This window comes from Sitodiplosis mosellana, unplaced genomic scaffold, assembly GCF_009176505.1.
Source record: "Sitodiplosis mosellana isolate CC-2019 unplaced genomic scaffold, AAFC_SMos_1.0 Smas_scaffold_5, whole genome shotgun sequence".
Taxonomy (NCBI): Eukaryota; Metazoa; Arthropoda; class Insecta; order Diptera; family Cecidomyiidae; genus Sitodiplosis; species Sitodiplosis mosellana.
Window position 1 is genome coordinate 1,098,420 of NW_022595248.1, and position 21,827 is coordinate 1,120,246.

Consider the following 21,827-nt stretch of genomic DNA (forward strand, 5'->3'; position numbering starts at 1 on the left):
TTGTATGTTTGTGTGTGGAGAAATGTGTAGAGTTTGTTGTTTTTGTTTAGAGGTAGCGCACACGGAGAGTGAGTGAGAGAGTGCGTGCGCGACAGAGTTTAAGCTATTGGAATAAACACAGAAGAATCAACTAGTTACAATGCAACAGATGTAGTGGCAATACACGCACACACACACATGAACCGACTGAACTAAAGTGATCTCTCTCGCATACCGGTATCGCAATCAGGCCGGAGTCTTTTAGTAGTTATGCGACGATTGAACTACACACATATAAAATACATACATTCAGAGTGAGAGAGCGAAGAAGAGACAGAACACGAAGAAGAATCCATACGTATATACCAAATTATGTGTGAATAGATTTTTTTTTGTCGAGCGCGCGCGAGAGAGAGCCTAAGAAAAGTTCAGTGTGTGTTTCGTATTTTGAGAACCCCATTGCTGCGTTCGCATGCAGTGAAACACGCACATTTTTTCACGTTCTTTTGCACTAGAAAAATCGTCGAATTTCTCCAGGAATTAATAAAATTTTAGAACAATTTGCATTAAATGAAATTTAGCCTGAAGTTTGTGTGTGCGATTCATTTAGCCAATAATTTATTTAGAAGGAAAAACAAGCAGAGAGATAGAGAGTTTGAAGAGTGTGTTCGTGGTTTAAGTTTTAAGTTTGCCAGTGTGTTCTTTTTCGTGTTTAAACATTTAGATTAAGTCGTGTGTGATCATTTTTATATGGATTAAAATATTGAAACTACGAACAACCAACAAAAAACACTGGAACTTTTCTCTGATCCCTGATGTGCTGCAATTGATGACGAGAAAAATAAAATTCATTAGCTCATTCAACCGATCGACTCGGATTATATATACATTTGGATCGTACACTCTTTCAATTGGAATTCAATTAAAAACAGGTAATTACTTTTTGACTCATTAATTTGCAATCGTCGACAAAATTCAAACCCAAATTTTAAAAAAAAAACACACCCAGCGCACAGCATGTAAAGAGGTCAAGAATGAAATAATCTCTTCGTGGTGGTTTGGAAATTGTTAGTGTGTAGTGTGAACGAACTGAAACAAAAGCGCTACACGACAATCGCGCCAATCGCAACTTTTTCGTAATAACCCCAAATTTTATTTGGCGCTTAACATTCGTCTTTTTTTCCCTTCTTCGCGCTTTTTGTAACTGCATCGCGCAGGCGATGGCGAATATTTTATTTTTCTCTTGCTTGATCATTTTAATTTCAATTAAAAAAAAACGAAGATTGGCATTCACTTTGTGAATGAACATCGCTCGGGTGTTGAACACACAGCGAGATTTTCGAAATGAGAGAGAATGAGATTCACGTACGAAAAATCCGACTCGCTGTACGTCGACTGTGAGAGAGTGAAAGAGATGCGCAACGTGTCGCATAGTTGACAGAATGTATACTTTTGGCGGGTAACAAGCGGTTGTGCTCATTGATTTCGTATGATTCACATGCAAGAGAAATTTTTTTCAACTCCATCTAAATTAATAATTTTACCAATTGTTTCGTTGCCGTCAGCAAATTATTTTTACTGTACAAAGTGCTTTGACCGTGTGTTTTTTTTCTACTCAAAGGTGCATGCAAACCTGTCGATATAACCAGGAAAAAAATTGCATAGTTTATTCGAATCAATCGAAAATTTAAAGTGCTGACCGGAAAAAAAAAAGTTGGACGGCGTTTTTCATCGGTAAATATTTTGGTGTGTGAGAGAGAGAATGTGTTGGCAAAAGAGTGAGAGAGAGAGAAAAAAATCATTTAGTCTTAGTATGTAGCCCGCCAAAAGCCGTATGTATTTTGGCATTTTCCACACATCTCCATATCGCGCTGTATCTTCTTATGTGGCTTTCATGCTAGTATTAATGTCTTTTTTTTATTTCACTTCTTTGCTGTGATTTCCGCTGGTGTCGGCATTTAAAGCTCGCATTGTGTGTTTCACATAGCATACACAAATATTCGGGGCCCTTTAAATTTGTTTTGAATGTGTTTTTCGTTCGATATGCTTTGTTCAGCTACCGCGTAAATATCGCTTGCACTTTGGATCTGGTTTAGAGAGTTTCGATCTCAAGAGTTTTTCTATGAGAATATACGAAAGGAAATAAAATATTGATTTTGACCGTTTTTTTTCCTCTTCGTTCCCAATCCGAAAATAGGATTTTTTTTGGAAATTTCAAGATCAAGTGAATCGATTCTTCATATATCAGTGCATGTGAATTCTTGGAATTTTGTCGGTTTCGGTTGTCTGATTTTTTTCTGTTTTATGCAACGAATCGTTGGCAACGATCAATAGACCACAAAACAACATGTTCAAAAGAGAAACTACGACAAAAATCTACCTAGAAGATGCGTTTTTTTTTCTAAGCCTCTCTTTGTGTTGTATATTTTTCAGCATTAGTTTGGCATTGGTGCGCATAGGATTTTCTGTTTGGCCGATATCGACGAAAAATGGATATGCAGAGGTAAGCCAGAGTCTCACCCAGAATTTTTCATTTTTCAATGCAGACAAAAAAAAAATCATAAACATCCATAAAAAGAAAGGAAATGATGAACATTTTTCTGCCTGCTCGTATTTAGTTTCAATGTTTGCCGTTCGGTTTGTGACTGTATGACATGGATGTGTACTGTATGTGTGCATGTGCTGGTATTGAGAAAACCTATAGCTACATACAGTATGCATCGAATGATCACGAATAATGAAAGCGCACACAACAATAACCGATCCGGAACAGCATTCTATGTTTGGCGCGTTTTTCGCCTTTCATCATCGTCAAACAGAACCGAGTCGAAAAAAATTCAATCTACCGATTGCATGACGTCGTCGTCGTTGTCTCGACGATGAACGATTTAAATGCCCGAATTACAAAGCACACAGCCCCAGACGTACAGCAACGAGAGAGAAATGAATGCATTGAACTAATAAGAACACATAACATGTGCACAATTATTTTGTGGGTAAACCTCCTGCACGGTATTGGAATGTTAGATATAAAGTGCTTTGCGCGCAATTTTTTCGTTTTCTCCTTTATGTTGTTGTTTATCTTTTTTTTGTTCGGGCCTGAACAAATCAACTTAATCAACATGCAAACGCAATTGGATGGCAATTCAAGCGTTCGATTGCGACACAGGACAATTTTTCGTCATAATTATCATTGTCATTTGAGAATGTGAAAGACAAATTCAGTCGTGAAATTATGGGAATTTTTTATTGTTTTAACCAATGGTCACATCATAATATATCTCCCTTCAGTTCTTATCTTTGGCCGTTGATCACCCTCATGTGCCACACTGAATTTCGGGTGAATTATGTTATTCTAAAGTGGAAATTTCTCTTTTAGCTAACATTTTTGAATCGGGTAAAAACATTTTACATACAAAAACCAAATCGAACTGGGGTATTTAAAACATTTTATCTGATCTGGTCGAGAATATAATTTCTAATTTGCTGTCTGTTGTTTTAAATCGATCAATTTTAAGCCTAAAATTGATTGAAACGAGATAAGAAAAATGTTGACAAACAAAAATGATACAGATCGCCAAATATAGACAGAAGTGGAAATTGATCCAAAGTCAAAACGAACGTTAAAATTTTGATCGAAATTTCATGAATAGAGTTGACTTCATTCAAACCCATATAAAAACAAATGAATCGATTCACACGCATATTCACAATCCTCTATGAAAAAAATGTGAGTCAATGACATGAAATGCAAATTAGAAATCAAGACATCGACACTTTTTATTTGGCTAAAAAAAATGGCCATTTAATTTTGTATGAAAAAAATGTGTAAAAAAAATGTCACAAGAAAAAAGCGAGCAAAAGATGAGAGAGAAAAAACTCGTTTCTTAATTCCTGCATTGTTGTAATACGCATACGTACGCATTGGTGTAGTGTGAACGAAAGAAAGAAGAGGAAAAAAAAAACCATACGCACAAGGAGAGATTGTTATCGTTTCGGCAGCAAAGCAGGCAACGACTCGACAAATGCCTATGCTGCTGTGAGAGCGTATGTGTGTTAATGAATGCTTTGGTATTTCACTTCTCTCTCTCTCTTGGTGTGTATACTCCCAGTTTTTATACCCTTAATGCGAATGTTGGCTTAGTTAGTTCACAAGCACAAAAAAATGGATTAGACTCAGAGCATTTCTATGCAGAATGGAATGTATTCCATGAAGAAAGTGCAGTTTAAATGGCCGGATAGGGTGCTTTAGTCAAAAAAAAGGTAACGATAATGGGAAAAAAAACTGGGTGGAAGAGAAAAAGAAGAGGAAGAAAGATCGTTTGTTAGCAACTATTGATAGTTCAATAGAGACACTTTTGCACACAATGGCATCAACGGCTGGGGTAGGGTGAGAGAAAATGGAAGAAATTCTACCGATCTTTCGTCTCGTATCTTCTCACTTTCGACAAACACATTCACAAACACAATACTCGTTCACAGAGCCATAGTTCAACTGACACATTGAAGAATTATTACATTCACATCGGAAAATAGGTCTTAAATGGAAGAAAGAGAGACTAGTCACATAGCAATGTGACTTCATTTTTTCGAAAATTTAACGTTCAAACTATGTTTCATGTGTATGAACATTGAACACGCATACTAATGGAAAATATGCGCATATTTTATGCTATTATGCCATGTGGTGCGCGTCTTTCTCACATCTTCCCTTGCCCATGCTGAACTCCTTGCGGTATCTTTGTGCTCTGGACGACACTATTTCCATTTTTCATTCCAACATCAGGCTAAAAACAGGCACTTTTTGAGTTTGTGGGCAATTTTCTTTACTCATAGTCTCTCATTTCACATCGAAGACATTCTGTTCACTCATTTTGCTCGTAGCTCATTTCAATTCCAAAACAACAGTTGGCTCAAAGCATCTAGCAAACCGATGATTCAACGATTGAAACGATCTGTCGACCAAAATGAACGCACTGAATTTTAATTAATGTAAAGAAACGAAACGAAAGAAAAAAAACACATTTACTTCGATTGCATTGTTGAACTGCAGCAATTGAAAAGCGAAATGTTAAAGGGTTGCTGCTGGTTAATGGATTTTCTTGTGTTCATTTGTCATTTTAATGCTCCTTTAGTGCGCGGCATTGGGTATTTAATTTTCATTAAAACAGCCATAAGATACGAAAATCCGGCAAAAGAAGAGGTTCTTATTGCATGGATGCAGACGGTCTCTCTTGAGCACATTGTAGAACGAGGAAACGCGACTTACTTATTCCATTTTCACTCTTCAGTGTGGCTTGTTTACCCCGTTACGCGTCAGCAAATCCAGTTGACATAAGAACACCATGGCCAAAGTGCAGCGTTTCAGCTTTTATCCTCGATCCAAATCGCTCACCTCAAAATGTGTAAAGGAAATTCAGTCGCGCGCGCGCGAATATGAAAACAATACAAATCGGAGTTAACAATAGCGTATCGAGACTGTGCGTGCGTGCTAGCGAGAGACTGTGTACAGTTTACCTTCGTGTATGTGTGTAAAGGAAGTCGAGGCATAATTCGGTGGCAGACGTGGTGCAATATGTACCGCGTCATTTGATGCATGCACAACAAACAAGCAATGAACAAAAGCCGTACATATGAATTTTTATACGCCGCTTATTCGGTTTCCCGCGCAATTTTTTTTATGTCGATGTGTGTATACTATGTTTTGAGTTGTGTCCCGCTTTGTTTACCTCAATCGCTCGTATATATCACGACGACCGGAGGTGAAACAATGGGCACATTTCTTATTTGAATTATTTCGGTGCGGAATGGGCATTGTTTGTTTGGTAATTAGGTAAAAAGTTATGGTTTTATATTGTGTTCAGCCGGTCGGTCGCGATGTGTTGATTCGATGGAAAGCACACGTGTACATTGCTATGGATGGGTGAATTCAATAGGATATTATTGGTGTTTTATCCTTTGCTATTAGAATTTTGACCATAGAAAACATCACAGCTAATCCATCATTTCACGCTGCCCATTCGGAAGTGTGGCAATGCAGCCGCGGAATTTTATTTATCGCTGCTCGCGCGTTTCCTTTGGAAAACGCGAAGAAAGTGGAACTAATTACAGGAGTCCAATTTCAAAAGAGGGATGAAGTTCATCATCAGACAAACAATTGTAGAAATGAAATTCATAAAAAAAATTGTGGTTTAACTCTCGCGAGTCATCCTTTTGTCCATTTGACCATAAATACCCAAATGTCGATCATAAATTTTAACCTTTCCATTGGAATTTTTGTTGTTTCATAGTCGCGAACCGTGAACTACCACTCATTAAAATGACATCAATTTTCGTTTTTATTCTTTTGACATCAACATTTTTTTTTTTCGTTCCGATTCAACAAAATTCGCCGTGTTCAAATTGAATGATCGAAAGGATCAGGAGTCGATTTAAACGCATCATTACCATGCACATATTTCCCCATGCCGTTCGATACAGTAACATTTAAAGCCTTTCGAAAATGACATTTCAAAGTGTTGAAATTAGGAGTCAATAAACAAAGTCGCGACTTCGGGAAAAAAAAATGACCTACACCGTGTGTGCTCTGAACGGAAAATAATCATATGGAATTAAAATCGAATTTATTTGATCATAGTATTTGTGACGCATACAGTGTGAATGGCATACGCGCATTACATTCACTTTTTTCCATTGAATATTTCCTATTTTTTGTATTGAAAATTTCACCCCTTATTTTTGTGGTGATGCGATGCACCTCATTGCATATTGCAATGTCAGTCATGCAAAACAGTCGCGAGCAAACATCTAAAAATAAACATGAAAAAAAAACACATTTTACGAGCAAAAAATCGAACCCATTCATTCTAATTGATTTAAAATCGCACCGGTCGGAAATGATAAATTCGGGACTAATGAGAATGATTGCATTTTGATCACCAAATTTTATGATTGTCGGCGCGAATTCAACGTGAATGAGTTTAATTTGGAAACCAAAGCAGAATTTTATGACTTCAAAAACAAGAGAGTTCGTTACGAAAAAAATTACTACCAAGAAAAAAAAATTTAACGGAGAAAAATGCTCAAGAAAACAAATTCGAAGAAGAAAATTTCGTTAAATTGAAAAAAAAGGGTTGTGGTTGATTTGATGTCGTCAAAACAGAAAAAAACCGGTATCGAAAATAATATTCAATTATTATTTTCCAGCAATTTTTTCGTTCCGTTTATGAATTGGATTCAATTATGATTTAACGTTCCAATTGATCGATAGTGCTAACAACACGATGTTCTTGTCCTACCAAATTTTTTTTTATAGCCCAGTGTCACTGAGGTTAAACTGTGCTGAAGGCGCTTGTTTGGCCAAAATCAACACATTTTCAGTTGATACAATCCAGAGAAAGGAAACCATCAACAGCCTTAACGTTTTTATAGAAAAATAAAAACTGTTTATTCAGATAGATTAGATGGAATCGGTACGATATGGAAGGAAGAAAAAAGGGACACCGAATTTTATAGCGATAATCCTGAATATATGCACATAAATAAATAAAATATGTATACATAAATTCAATATAAAGACGAACGAAGAAAATCGTATTGCAAACGGCATACGGTTACTTTGTCTTGTTCGTTTTTTTTTCTCTTCTGTTGGTTCGTAACACCTTTTCTATTTCGATTCGCTTTGGGCCGAACGGTCTTGTTTCCCGTGCGCCTCTATTAAATGGTCCTAAGCAAAGGAATGAACGAACGGTCTTTTTTTGACTGACAGGATCATTTGTGTTTGTAGAACCTTTTCGCGTACTCGAAGGTGCACAAACGTCGTGAAGACGAGCAACAACAGCCGCAGTATAACAGCCACCAAAACTGGATTTTCAGTTTTGCTTCGGTGGTGTACATAAAATGTATGATTAATTTATAGAAAATACTCGGCTCTTGCATATGGCAGATGTCTCATATAATTGAAGCGGGCAGTGTACCGTAACTAAAAGCATGTCTCAACCATTGCATTCGTCAATACGCCGATATGCGTGTGTATGTTTGCCGATATATGTGTGTGTAATGTATGCTTGTGTGTTGGTATTTGTCCTGAATTCACAAATGCACGTATGCAAACACATTTGATCGCTGTCAGAGTTTGAGCGATAAATGATTTGATATGAATACACCGCCGAATTCACATTACCATTGGTTATGATCCGTAATCGCAGGTAGAAAATATTTGCCGTAACATTTTCAACGGTACCTTTTTCAAGATGAGCGAAACATACACAATATTTGCCATCAGCGATAATAATTTCCGAGGAGCACAAAGTCAAACATTTTCATAATTGTGCTATTGTTCGGAAACGAATGATGAAAGATTTGGTACATGAACTCTACCAGAATTATGACCATCTGATTTCATCATCTCATTTGGTTTCATATTATGGTATTTCCAAGGCAATCTGCATTCAAACAGCTTGGGTATTTCAAACGGCTGCCAGTAGTTTTCCTCGAGATTCCCTCGAGATGGGCAGTTGCATCTTCATTTGGGCGAATAGAGCCATTTTTAAGGGTCGAATCGACTCGGTTGATGTTAGAAACTGGAAATTAAATGTCGAGACATTTAAAATAAGAGCACGGAGAACAACAAAAAAAATTGGCTAGCAAACAAACAGGAAATAACAAAACCGCAAAATGTTCATTGCATTTATTATATTTGTCGAAACGTATTCCTTGACTCAAATTCAAAATCGGTCATCTGATTCTTTTGAATAATAACCATCGCAGATGTTATTAAAAGAAAATGTTTAAATGTTCTTTATTCTAATGCCCGTGTTGGTTCAATTGCTACTTTGATCCCGCCACTTCCAAAACAAGCATCTACCTTTGTGTCAGCAGCGAATATTGTCGCGCATCAACCGAATGGATTTCATAATTTATGAGCGGATTGCGCAAAAAAAAAATCCTTAACGCATGCAGCGCAAAGATGTAAACAAAATATTAGCTTGGGGTGTTGTTTACGAAATTCGAATTAGGAAAACGGTTACAGATTTCCAAAGGAGCACTCTCTGTACATACACACTCAAGGTGCAGCTTTCGTTTCTCGACTCAACGTATTTCTTTCTGTCTCCTTGTTCTTTCTGCATGATTCACACACACACACGGCACAGAGACATTTAACAGTTAGTTAGGGGATCAAAATTCTTGACAAAAGGAACGAACGCACACAATTGAAATTGCCGTTTCATGTGTCGTCCTTTTTTCCGTTCTTCTTCGTATTTTTTTCTCCTTGAGTAATAAATTCAATGAGGTCTTATTCGTGCCAGGGTTTATTATTTGTGCACGGATGAGTGTGTATCGATATTTCTTTTAATTATATGTATTAATCGGCAATAATGTATGTGTTTAGACGCCAAAAGGAATTGTATACAAAATCAAATGGCTAAAAAAAAAATCAACCGTAGATTTTAAACAGTAGCTATTTCGATTTCATTTTCGTTGGAAATTCGTTAATAAATTTTTCCGTTCTTCTTCTTATTATTTTTGCAGTGCAACAATAGCCACAATGTCTGAACTAGTTACATCAAGCGTAAGCGGTAATAACAGTGGATCGAATAAAAGGAAGCGTCGCGCCTCGTTTGATGAGATTGACATTGAGAATCAACGGCCGCCGCCATCAAAGAAAGTGTATTCATCGTCGGGCGAAGACTTGGATTCGGCTAGTGATATTGAGAATGATGCGATCGAATTGGATTTGTATGCAACAATTGGACCCAGTCCACCACAACAATCGGTGAATCTACGGCAGAAAATCGACGGTGGCGTTTGCACGATACGCACCAATTCATCATCAGCATCATCACGTTCGACAAACAATAATCACGATAGTAATAAAAATAGTAGTTTAAATAATAATGATAATCAGCACAAGGACAGCAATTGCAGGAGTGTCAGTGGTCAAACGGTACCGGCGACAACTCTAACGCCAATCAATAACATCGAACCAATTCATGTTATCGAAATGACGCCACAAAGTCTTAAGAAAACCGAACCATGGACAAAATGCACAAAATGCCATTCGAGAAACGATACGCGCATTTGCCCATTGCCGTTGCTGTCGTGGGCCGATGCAAAGGATGTGTGGCGTTTCATGTGCGACAAAGATAAAAAGACTTCGGTGGATAGGAATCCAAAGATGTTGCAAAAACATCAAGGGCTACAGCCACGTATGCGTGCAATCCTGTTAGACTGGTTGAATGAGGTGTGCGAAGTGTATAAATTACATCGCGAAACCTATTACCTAGCATTAGACTATCTCGATCGGTATTTGTCGACGAATGTTAGCATCTCAAAAACATTCTTGCAATTGATCGGAATTACGTGTCTTTTCATTGCGGCAAAAGTCGAGGAAATCTACCCGCCAAAGTTGAGCGAATTTGCCTATGTCACGGACGGTGCATGCAGCGAAGAAGACATTCTCAAACAGGAACTCGTCATTCTTTGCGCATTACAATGGCAAACCAGCCCAATCACAATCATCGGATGGTTAGGTATTTATATGCAACTTCAAGTTAGCAATCGAACATCAAAGACCTATGAAGAAACACCTCGAAAACCCGTACTGAAAGAAACCGCTACCGTCACACAACAAACATCACACAACGATAAATCGGCAACGGCCGCCACGAATGGTATCGATGACGGATTCGTTTTCCCACAATTTTCCGGACTAGAATACGCACAAACCGCACAACTCATCGATCTCTGTACGCTTGACGTTGGCATCGCCAATTTTCCATACTCCGTCATTGCCGCTGCTGCCATCAGTCACACATACAACAAGTAGGTTTTCTTTTTTTCTTGGTTTCGATTTTAGAAATTAAAGAATTATAACAATTTTCATGCTTCGGAGTATTTGTTTGTTGATTTTCTCTGAATTGATTGATTTTAACTCTAAAATATTGTGCATTTTTGAGTTTAGTCTCTCTTCATTATTTTTCGATCTTTTAATCCTTTGTGTCTTTCTTTATTCCAACATGAAATTTAACGAAAGAATGTTATTTTTAATTATTCGCTTTCAAATTCTCCAGAAAACTTGCCGTTAAACTGTCTGGCTTGGATTGGGCTACGATTGCTCCATGCCATCGGTGGATGGAACCATATTTTCATGTCATTCTTCAACAGCCAAAATTGACGTTGCAAGAGAAAAATGAACAGACCGAAACGAAACATGGCTTGAACTCAGTTTGCACTAACATCAATACAGACGATTCACACATTATCCAAATGCACACCACATCCATGGATATGTTTGTGAGTATTTTGTTTTATTTGCATCAAATTGAATTTGTTTTCAATAGCATCATTTGACCCTATTATTTTTTCCTTTAAGTGACTCGATATATTTTAGCTAAGCGATTTACTTTCGATTTTTTTTTCTCTAATTTTTGAAAAAGAACATGGAAAAAAATCCTTGAAAATTTTCTTCAAAAAAGTTCACTGAAAAAGTTGATACAAGCAAAAGCAAAAACCAGAACAAAAAATCAGTATTGAATTAATAAAAAAAAAACGATTTATTCTTCCATTTTAGGATCAAGCCACTTTGTACCGTGAACAAAGTTCGCAAGAGGCGTCACCAGCTCCAGTGCGTACAAACGTCGATCACATTTGTCCACCAGAAGGTTTGCTCACACCGCCCGATTCTAGTCGAAAATTCCCTGAAACACATCCTGATTCAACATACAAATAGAAAAACAAAACAAAAACAAAGACTTGAACCACAAACAACCTATAAATTAACTAAAAAAAACAACAACAACAAAAAAACCGAAATTAATTTAATTTATTTTCATAGAAGAAAGAAAAACAAAATGTTTGCATGAATATTTTATGCGCACTTTATTAAAAAAAAAATCACTTTTAGCTTTAATATAATAAAAAATTGTAGGGATTCAAAAAGAAAATTCAAATAAAACTCGATTAGGTTTTATGTCAATATACAAAAAAAAAGAAACGCAAAATAAGGAAAAACACATGAGTGAATCGCTGATTCATGCGAATGCTAGGGAAATTAAGAAAAAGAACCGTTTTTGTTTCTTTCTAAAATTTATTTTTGAACTGTTCATTGTAATGGCTTGGATCGTATTGATTCAAGCAATTTTCTTAGGAGAAATAAAGATCAATAGAGAAAAATGTACCAAAAAGATTTAGGAACAAACGAAAATAACTCATTAATAAATTGAAATTGAATGCACATCGAAATGACTATTAAAATAGTAATTATCAAACACTAATCAATTCACTCATAACAAATTAGTTCATATTTCGTCAAACATAAACATTTCATATTCATCCCTCGTTTGTTTCGATGTCTATCAAATTGTTGCGGTTTTATGCAAAATATGATTTTCTATTGTAATCGGTTCCCAGGCATTCTTTTGCGTGCGATTCGCACTGATGCGTTCGATAATTGTATCAACGTGGTCATCAAACGCATGCACAGAAAAATGTGCATTAGCATAATTGTGGCACTCAGATCAATGTGGAACTGGCATAATTATCAACATGCGATACACTCGTGGTTTTTCTAAATAGACTGACTAATTGAAGGATTATGTTATTTCCTTCAAAGAAACAAAAAAAAAAACCATAGTGATGTGTAAAGTAATTCTAAATTTCCATTTTGCTTTTTCTTTTCTGGATTAGTAAATATAATTGCCGATTATAGAAGAAGATTTGAGGAGAAAAATATGTGAATTGACCATATTAATGTAGTTTAATGAAGTTAGTTGGAGACTGCTTTAACTATTCGATTGAAGCAATGCTTGCGTTAAATCATTGAACGAGAGTAAAATCACACAAAAATAAACATTTACTTAAATTCAAAACAAAACGCTTATTCACAATTGGGCAATATAATTTTTAAAATGGAAAATTTCCATGGGTTTTTTTTCTACATTAAATATCTATAAATGGATACCTAATTTTAATGTTCAGAATAAAAATCGAAAGAAAAGTTTTTTTTTTTAAAAATGCAAATAAAAGAAAATTCGAAGAAAGAACCGATTTTGTGTATACTTTTCTCATATACATGCGCGGGCTGATAGCGGCAGATTTACTTTTGGAAGAGAGATTTATGGAAGGTTTGTGAGTTTTTGCCATAACATCAGCACTGAGTTGAAAATACTACCCGGCAAAGAGTAACCATGAATGAATAAAGATGAAGGGGAATGAATGATGTGTGCAAGAGTCATACTGTAAGTAGAACATCAGTTGACAGTTAGAAATGTTATAGTTGTTGCGCTGCTTCATAACCAAACAAAATGTCAACATCAATCAACCACTTAAACATTGATACCAATCTCATTAGTTGGATGATTTATGTAGAATGCAACCATGACGAGACGAATTATACAACTTGTTGCACATTTACTTCAGATCCATCTCACAAGTTGTTTTTTTTTAGTTGGAAATTCGATTCACTGAGTATGTTTATAAATCGTTTTGAACAATGAGGATGGTCCAAAGCCATTCATTCATCAACACATGAACCATTCAATATACGGTACTTTTTCAATATGCGACCACAATTGCTTTGCGAATGGCAAATTGCGATTAAATTATCTATGAATTTTCATAAACATCAAGCTAAATATATTTCTAGTAGGTCAATTATAAACAAACAGAGAATATGTGATAGTACTGAACATTGTGTGCGTTTGTCTGATAATAACGATTGGTTCGGTGCAATTAAAATGGAAATTCTGTTTCGCACGTGTTTGCCACGTTATCAACGCGACATTTGACGTTGTTATGGTTTGATAAATAACAATTGACTTCATTGTAAGTTGTGTATATGGCATCTGTTCTACATCTCTCGGTTTAGACTCTGTCAATCTGGAATTGGTCTGTATTGCGACTGCCTCGATCAAAAATAAACACAAATGTTTCAATCATTGTACATCAATACTTACTATCCATTTATGCTGGCTCCACTGATATCCCATTCAACATTTCGTTGATGGTACAATGAATCCACAAGACAATAAAAACAACAGTGTCGACTATGATTCTAGAAAACATTTATTGTACAAACAAATGTTATTGTATAAAGATTTTTCTTCTTATTCTAAAGAATACATTCAATGTTTCAACTCGTGCTTGAATCATTTTGGGCAAATTTTAAGTTATAAAGATATATTTCTTTGTTGCTTACATGCAATATCGTATTTTTTTTTCCATACCTTACTTCCAAAGATCATGAATTTTTATTTTACAAATAAATGAAATTTTGTGTTGCCATTGCATTCGATTTATCTAAAGTGGTTTTTTTTATAGGGAAAAAAAATATAAAGAAGAATGCTGAATCAAAGTAGGTTTAAACGATTTCCTTGGCGATCGGAATGAATGCGTCCCAATATTTGGCGAGCTGAAAATAAACGAAATGTATTATTGAACATTGTTTGAACAATATGATCAATCAGAATATCGTTTCAAGTGATAATGTGGCATTTGTGTGAGTAATTACCTGTTGCTGGTGTGCCATTTGGTCTTCTAAATACTTGATGATGATTGATTTAAATTCGGTCACACGTTTCATATCAAAACGTTCCATCTCTTTTTTGATTTCCTTGGAAATTTCCTCGAATTCTTGCTGGCAACGTTGCACTTTTGCCTCCCATTCGACAATCTCCTTTTGAGCCGCTTCAGTTTTATCAATTCGATTCGCAAGATCCAATTTGGCCTTGTTTTCACGTCGTTTGGTCAGTTGTATTTGTGAATGCTCCCAGTTTTGGAATACCTGCGAGAGTTGAAGTTGAAAAATTGGAAATTGTAGGAGAGTTCCAATGAAAATGAGACATTGATGTGCAAAGAAGGAATATTTTTGGTTTAAAATCAAACAAATTACGAAGCTCACCTTGACACGCTCATGGAAGGCATCTTTAATCGCCCCGATCAAGCCCAAGTAATCTTTAATAATTTCTGCCAAAATGAATAAATCGGAGTTGGCCTGTTCGGAACGTAATAGTTCGACCTTTTCCTCCGTATCAGCTAGTTGTGATAATGCTCTTGAGAGACCCGTATGCTCTTCGCACGTGCTTAATATTGCTGCCGACTTGGCAACAGCACCAGTCAATCCGGATAGCTCTTTTCGATGTGTCACCAATGATTTCAGTGCCGAGTGCAATTTTTGCAAATTATTATCTAAATTCTCTACTTCGCAGATTTTGTCTTGGAACCACTGGAACGAGACAATTGACAGCGAGGTTTTTTTTAGCGTAATTGTTTAAAATAAAGTAGTGAAATAACAGGAAAAACATGAAAAAAGATGAAAAAGTGTCCACTTACCGGATCATTTTCATCCATTTTGTATGTAATTTTGTTGACAGTCTCACCGAAGCGATTGAATAGCCGCATAACACCAGCACCGCTCAATGTGGCCGTATTAACAGCCCTCGGAAGTTCTTCGTTGCTTTGCAAAAAGTTGATGAAATCCGGATCAAGGCATAGAGATGGATGTTGAGCGGTGCGACATAAAAATCGTTCAAGAGCAGCACGACGATGTTCAATCCACTCCAAACTGGCGCCATTGCCAGGCTCCGTTGGTGTTTGTGCAGTCATTTTGACCTTAGTTGTTCCAAAAAGGTTTTTCTCTGGTGCTGGCGGAATGATTCGTCCCAAGCGGAGGTATTTACTCACGAGCAGGTCATGCAAACCAAGAAAATCACTGAATCTCCTCATTGAGCTGAATTGTTTGGCCTTGAATTTTGGAATGCTCGTGTGTGTTGTTACCCTTTTGATCGCCGAAATTAGGAAGAAAAAATACGATGCACAAGGTTAAATCGATGAATTGAAGTATATTTTTTTCAATTTCAAATCAACAGACGAATTGTGGTTTAAGATAAGTGCACTTACTTGTACGCTAAATAAGAGCCCATGCCTTCACCGATTTTCTGCGGTTCGGATACGGTGATTTCGATGAAGAAATCGGAATGTTCATCCGTTGAAATGTCTTCCATTGTGTTGTTGCTGGCTTCATTCTGAATGGGTTAGAAAAAAAACGAGAGAAGAAAATATTTAAAGAGGACAAATTTATGAGGGAAAATTCCATAACAAAACTCGTAACGGTTTGAATTTAATCCTTTTCATCGTTCGCTTCGATACACATGCAATGTTTGCAAAATTTTATCGATATTTTTGACTATAAATTTAAAACCCCTTCGAATCGTGTGTTTACTTTTATTTGAACAACTCATTGAAGTGAGTGCATTCTTTGCTCATATATAACTAGAGGCGGTCGTTTCACTTCAACGAACACTTCAATGCGAAACAACTGTAATCAGTGGTGTCGAAACTATGCGTTCGGTCGACACTGAACAGCATCGTCTTTAATGAAAGATTTCCGGCTGTGTTCAAAGAACACATGTGAAATCAATCAAAGAACAACGCCGCAGCAGTGCGTTAGAGTCGTAGAGGTTCTATTCCATTGTTCATTGATTGTGGGGTTCGAATCCATTGCAATGCACACACGATGCACGTACTGTGTGCTCTTGATGACAGTGAGACAAACAATAAAATTATACTGCTTTGAATGCTTTGTTACTTCTCACCCAGAAAAAAAAAACACACACACACATTCAGCTGGCAAATCTGCACATTTTGATATTATGCACTTTTTTCTTCAGTCACTGTAATTAAGTAGCATACACGTTCGTTTTCCATTTTTATGACACATCTTTTATTACTTGTTCAAATATTTGAATTCAAATTTTTACGCTTTGAGGGCCCAAAAATTGACTAGGTTCTGCACATTTTATTGCTCATTAGTCGATTTACTTCCCGAAAATGCAGACCTTTGAGGGAATTTATGCAATAAAAATGTGCCATTTTTATGGCTTTCCTCTCATAATCGGCAAATATTATGTGAGCATAGAAGCCGTCTTTTCTATCTCGTCTTGCACTGAATTAAGACTTTTATGTGCCACTAATTGGCTAATCGTAAAAATTCACACATTTTTCGCTATCGATTATGTCATTTATGTGACAAAGACCGTGTAGCAATCAATGCACAGTAATTATCACAATACGAAGGGAAACATGCGATAGAGTCGAAGCGGAAAGATGAGTAATTTCCTTTGAAATAGGCAAAAATATGGTTCATACATGCAGAAGAAAGAAAGGAAAAATGTGCAAAAATGCACACAGATTTTAATCGTTTTAAAATATTGTTCGTGAAAAAATCGGAAATTCAAAATAAAAGAAATTTCTAAAACGTGTCAAATTTTTATCATTCAACGGAAAAGAGTATCATGGGAATGAACTGCTCAGAATATACGTAGATAACTGTATGCGTCATACTTGAGCGACGCTGACTTTTTTTTGACACACTGTTTTCCCTTGGCTGTTGATATATACATTGTATAGAGTGTGTTTAGTGAAGTAAATTTCCACTGAAATGTCATTTATTGTGGCCTGGTTGCCGCATTACGGTCTTACTCATGCATTTTGTTTATAATAACATTTGAATTTTATTATATCACGAAAGAAGAAAAAAAAAGCGCGCCTCACGTACTGTTTTTTGCTGCATATATGAACGGAATGGTACGTGTTATCAGCAGCACCATTGACAGCCCACAAACAATTAACATTACAATGATAAAATATTCGGTTTGAGGCGTTGTTCGGCTTTGCGATATTTTCATTATCGCCACTCATAAACGATGATGTGAGTGACAAAAAATTGGTTTTTTTTTCTCGGAACGTCGGAACTGAAATTGCGATGTGTTTTCAATTCTTATTGCATTTTAATCAAACATCAACCATCCCATTTCCAATCTATCTATCACCATGGGTTCTACGATAAGAAATACAAATGAAAATGAAATGGTACCTGTTCTTGATCCTCATTATTGCTGGATTCTTTGTTATTTTCATCGGGCGATGAATTAAAATCAATGTTCTCAAATTGTTGAGACGGCTCGGTAGCGCTTTGTTGGTCCTCCATTGTAAAGTGTCGCCAATGTTGCTTTGGTTAATTCTTCGATGTACACTGAATTGGCAATAATTTTCTTATTAGACTAACAACTGACGAATATTAAATGCAATCCACGAAATCGGTCTGTGTTTTCGAAACTCTACTAAACTAATTTAGATACAAACGAAATATGTGCACTTTTCTCTATTATTTTCGACCGCACTGAAGAAGAATATTTTCCAGCGATAATCAAGGGAAAATAAGGCTTTGATGATGATATATTGAAAATAATAGAATGAAATGTAGAGAAATGTCACTCGGATGATGACAATGCAACGATTCGATGCGTTTAACGCACAACCAACTTATCACGGTCAAACGCAATACACAACGCTGAACGTAAACATGATGCTAAAGCGCTACTTTTAAACGAGTGCGTGAAATCGAATGGAATTCGTATTTTTTTTCAAATTAGCATTTGAATTAATAGAGCGATTTTCTATTTCTATAATAAAATATGAAAAACTAAATGAAATTTTAACGAATTTACCAAAATGAATAAAAGTATTTCTTGGTTTTAAATGCATGTAAGCTATAACGCCATCTGTTAGACGATGGAATACTTTATCCAAGACAGCGTTAAATTCAATTTGAAATATATTTATCGTTTGAATTGACTCGGAGCGACGAAAATTCTCTGATGAATGATATTGAAACCAAATAGATTCATATTTATTATTCAACCACATATTATATTCTATTCCACGTTAAAATTTTATTTTTGAATTTTAGAATTGAACTTTGTTTTCACTATAGATCAAATAATCGCTGTCAAACGTTTAAATCCACAGCTCAAAATATCATGCCTACGTGAAAACCGAATAGGTAATTGGACAGGGTACATGGACTTTGGTATGAAACAGAATGAGTTTTTTTTAAAGGGACATATTAAAAGAATTTTTTTTATTTTTCACAGGTTTCTATGGTTTTATCGAAACATGTAATGAATGGATATATTCAGCAAAGTTCAGTTTGGTAAAATGTCTCAAATTAGTCGACTGACTGAAAGAATAACTAAACGTGATTGTCTCCATACAAAACGCATGATTTCATTCAACTTAGCCAGTTTTATTTGTGTATCACTACATACAGTTACATACAACTGAGTGACTGTTAGTCATTTTATTTGCACACGGGTAGTTATCAACTCCGCACACTCGATCTTCAATACAGTTCTGACAATGTTTTTTTCTGATAACTAACATTGATGCAAAATATTACATACATTAAAAATATCTTCGTTTGAGCGGCAAGACAAAGCTATTAATCAGCGATCACGTTTTCTAAATCTGAAATCAATTTTCAATCGAAACTACTATATTTGTTGATTTATTTTTATACTTAACAACTCATTCCATTATTCCAGTCATAATTTTTATCACTTTTTTATCGTACAGGTAAATACAATATAGATATCATCATCAACAATTTCTTTATTGAAATCTATGTCAAAAATGTTGAAAGTAACAAAACGGAAATTATAATAATGCAAATATTGAATAATATCACATTTTATCAATTGCTGTTGTGTATCTTCAGTTTCAATGGAAAATGTTCACATAGCGAAAAAAAACATCAATAGGCTGGTATAATGAATTATATGCGTTTTTGATTCAACGATATCATTTAATTTTCCCAATGATACTGTGTACGCTTTTGGCTCAAAGTATGCGAAATTGGAGCACTTATTTCACCCAATATGACCTTGGCTTTTTAGCAAAATTGGACGAAATCACATTTTGAGAGTATGATTTTTATGTGCAAATTTTTCAATTCAGGTGAAAATTGGGGTATCGAAATTAGGATTGACATATGCCCATTGGATTATCAGTCCAATGGTTCCAGTTTTTAATAATCCGAAATAGAGCTGGACCGGGACTCGCGTGTGTACCCAATTGGCAATGACCATACAAATTATAATTTGGAGCTAGTGTTTCCAACTCAAGTCCTTCTTCAATTATTTTTTGGGCAGCATAGAGTTGACGTTTCGGCGGTTCGATGTCATTAAATCGCCCAATGAATGCAATGCAAATGCTATCGTTATTATGACCGAGGGTGTGTGAACCTGTACGAAATTGAGAAATATAGAAGAAAATATCGAGAAACTTCAATTTTTTGCTAGAATTAGAAATTGAACAGTTAATTAACCTTCTAAATTATATCCTCTACCAACATAGACGGCACCATCACCACCCACGAGAAAATTATAAGCAATATCATCCCATCCTTTATGGAACATGTGAAATATCTGAGTATACTGAACTAGAGCGATGCATTCATCCTGAGAAAAATCGATTCGTATCAATATTTAATTTTTCTTCACATTTTCCTATATTTGTTTCCTGACTGAATCTATTGATTTGAAAAAAGAGAATAAAATACCTGCGTTGTGCAATAATCAATGCCTGTGTGGTGGATTATCACACGATGTGTTGGCACATTTAATTTTTTTAATTCTACTTTGGCTGGTTTAGCACCCCATTGTTTTCGCGAAATAATTTTCACTGGACCTGCTGTAATCATATGAACAGAAAAACATAGACAGTAAGTATTTTTTATCACTAGGATATGTCAAAATTATTATGTTTTTCCCGCAAACAAAATTTGATTCTCTCTTAGAATTTAAAAAAAAATCCGGACAACATAATAATGGGCATTACTTGGCAGTGAATCCTCGTCAGAGTTGAGCTTTACTACTAATATTACCGCAAACAATGCACTGGTCAAGATTCCGCCAGCAATAACGCCTACTATCACATGTTTTTTAGTCCACTTCCATTTCTTATGAATTTGATCCGAATGAAATTTGTTAACTGAAAAATCAATAACAAACTATTTAACATCATCAATTATCATTATCGCAATTTCTGTATCAGAAGCTTATCAGTTCAAAATATTTGTTATCGGCTTATATTTTCCATAACTTTGAAGTGTAAAGACTTCTGTTTTATTGAATGAAAGACCAGTGGCAAATACGCCATAAGAATTGTACATAACGAATGGCGCTATGATGAAGCAAAGACAAAAATGTCAAAATATTTTCAATTTTCCACTCTCTCTTTGGAGAAAAAGTCAAGAAAAAAATCCCCAACTGATAAAGTTAAATGATAAATAAACAATTTTCGGTGATTTAACCGTTTCCTTTGGACTTAAATTACCTGTGCTGTTGTTTGCGTATCCGATGAGCTCGTTATCGTGTACATACTGGTTTATTGTCACTGGGCCCAAATACTTGTCACCGAACGTAACATCAGACGAATTTTGTACAGCTAAACTGCCAATATTTGGCTTGGCATTATTGATTGCACACAAATTATTTGACTGGCAAATGTTTGGAGGTTCGACGAATTTGTTCACTACCACAGAGCCAACGGAGTTTCTATATTCATTAAAATTTATCACATCATCACCATCCGAATCTGAATCGATAACACTTGAATCATTCTCATTTTCATCAAATGTTACGATCGAAATATTATTGCTGCCGAGTGAATATTTTGTCGGTGATCTCTGTCGATTCGTCACAAAGAAATCCGATTTGTTTTCATTTTTCAGGAATCCTATTGGTTTGCTAGTTGTGGCTATAGTTGTGTCTTCTGTATTAATGCAGGATAAATCATCGATTTGAATTGGTGTCTCTGTATCGCCAATGTGCCCATTATTGACATTCCCATGGGCTTTCGTGTGCAAATTCACTGCGCTTAAGACTAAATTGGACATTTTGTTTGCACCAGGAACAATTATTTCACCAAGATTTTTGTATTACTTTCATCTAACTATTTGTCTCGAATAAAGGCACAAACATCTATTGTTAATCAACTTCTAATCGAAT

The 21,827-nt window shown here is 35.7% G+C and overlaps 4 protein-coding genes across 6 annotated transcripts in view; 2 read left to right on the forward strand and 2 right to left on the reverse strand.

The window, feature by feature from the left end:
* The window catches only part of LOC129566934 (uncharacterized), a 175,728-nt gene that overhangs the window by 11,147 nt on the left and 142,754 nt on the right, over positions 1–21,827 (forward strand). The window lies entirely within an intron of this gene.
* LOC129566920 (G1/S-specific cyclin-E) lies at positions 34–12,853 on the forward strand. The gene is made up of 5 exons (XM_055443314.1): positions 34–911; positions 2,413–2,482; positions 9,511–10,803; positions 11,052–11,274; positions 11,552–12,853. Exons 2-5 carry the CDS (start codon positions 2,469–2,471, stop codon positions 11,708–11,710), a joined length of 1,689 nt encoding a protein of 562 aa, XP_055299289.1. The 5' UTR covers positions 34–911; positions 2,413–2,468; the 3' UTR covers positions 11,711–12,853.
* On the reverse strand, positions 14,026–18,259 carry LOC129566925 (sorting nexin-2). The gene is made up of 6 exons (XM_055443320.1): positions 17,852–18,259; positions 15,877–16,001; positions 15,310–15,754; positions 14,879–15,202; positions 14,489–14,761; positions 14,026–14,389 (listed from the first exon to the last, which is right to left on the reverse strand). Exons 1-6 carry the CDS (start codon positions 17,963–17,965, stop codon positions 14,339–14,341), a joined length of 1,332 nt encoding a protein of 443 aa, XP_055299295.1. The 5' UTR covers positions 17,966–18,259; the 3' UTR covers positions 14,026–14,338.
* Positions 19,411–21,827, reverse strand: LOC129566927 (peptidoglycan-recognition protein LC-like). 3 transcript variants are annotated; one of them, XM_055443322.1, is made up of 5 exons: positions 21,154–21,827; positions 20,656–20,808; positions 20,378–20,508; positions 20,144–20,276; positions 19,411–20,060 (listed from the first exon to the last, which is right to left on the reverse strand). In XM_055443322.1, exons 1-5 carry the CDS (start codon positions 21,713–21,715, stop codon positions 19,795–19,797), a joined length of 1,245 nt encoding a protein of 414 aa, XP_055299297.1. In that variant the 5' UTR covers positions 21,716–21,827; the 3' UTR covers positions 19,411–19,794. The 3 variants fall into 3 exon arrangements, with proteins under 3 accessions (XP_055299297.1, XP_055299298.1, XP_055299299.1); XM_055443323.1 differs by having other exon boundaries at positions 20,378–20,505; positions 21,154–21,821; XM_055443324.1 differs by lacking the exon at positions 20,656–20,808 and having other exon boundaries at positions 21,154–21,821.

Coding starts and splice junctions, on each gene's coding strand:
- LOC129566920 (XM_055443314.1), top strand. Junction 10,804..11,051: donor ATCAGTCACACATACAACAA/GTAGGTTTTCTT, acceptor CAAATTCTCCAG/AAAACTTGCCGTTAAACTGT. Junction 11,275..11,551: donor CCACATCCATGGATATGTTT/GTGAGTATTTTG, acceptor CTTCCATTTTAG/GATCAAGCCACTTTGTACCG.
- LOC129566925 (XM_055443320.1), bottom strand. CDS start 17,965: ATGGAGGACCAACAAAGCGCTACCGAGCCGTCTCAACAATTTGAGAAC. Junction 16,002..17,851: donor ATAATGAGGATCAAGAACAG/GTACCATTTCAT, acceptor TAACCCATTCAG/AATGAAGCCAGCAACAACAC. Junction 15,755..15,876: donor GGCTCTTATTTAGCGTACAA/GTAAGTGCACTT, acceptor GGCGATCAAAAG/GGTAACAACACACACGAGCA.
- LOC129566927 (XM_055443322.1), bottom strand. CDS start 21,715: ATGTCCAATTTAGTCTTAAGCGCAGTGAATTTGCACACGAAAGCCCAT. Junction 20,509..20,655: donor TGACGAGGATTCACTGCCAA/GTAATGCCCATT, acceptor ATATGATTACAG/CAGGTCCAGTGAAAATTATT. Junction 20,061..20,143: donor TAGAGGATATAATTTAGAAG/GTTAATTAACTG, acceptor AATTTCGTACAG/GTTCACACACCCTCGGTCAT.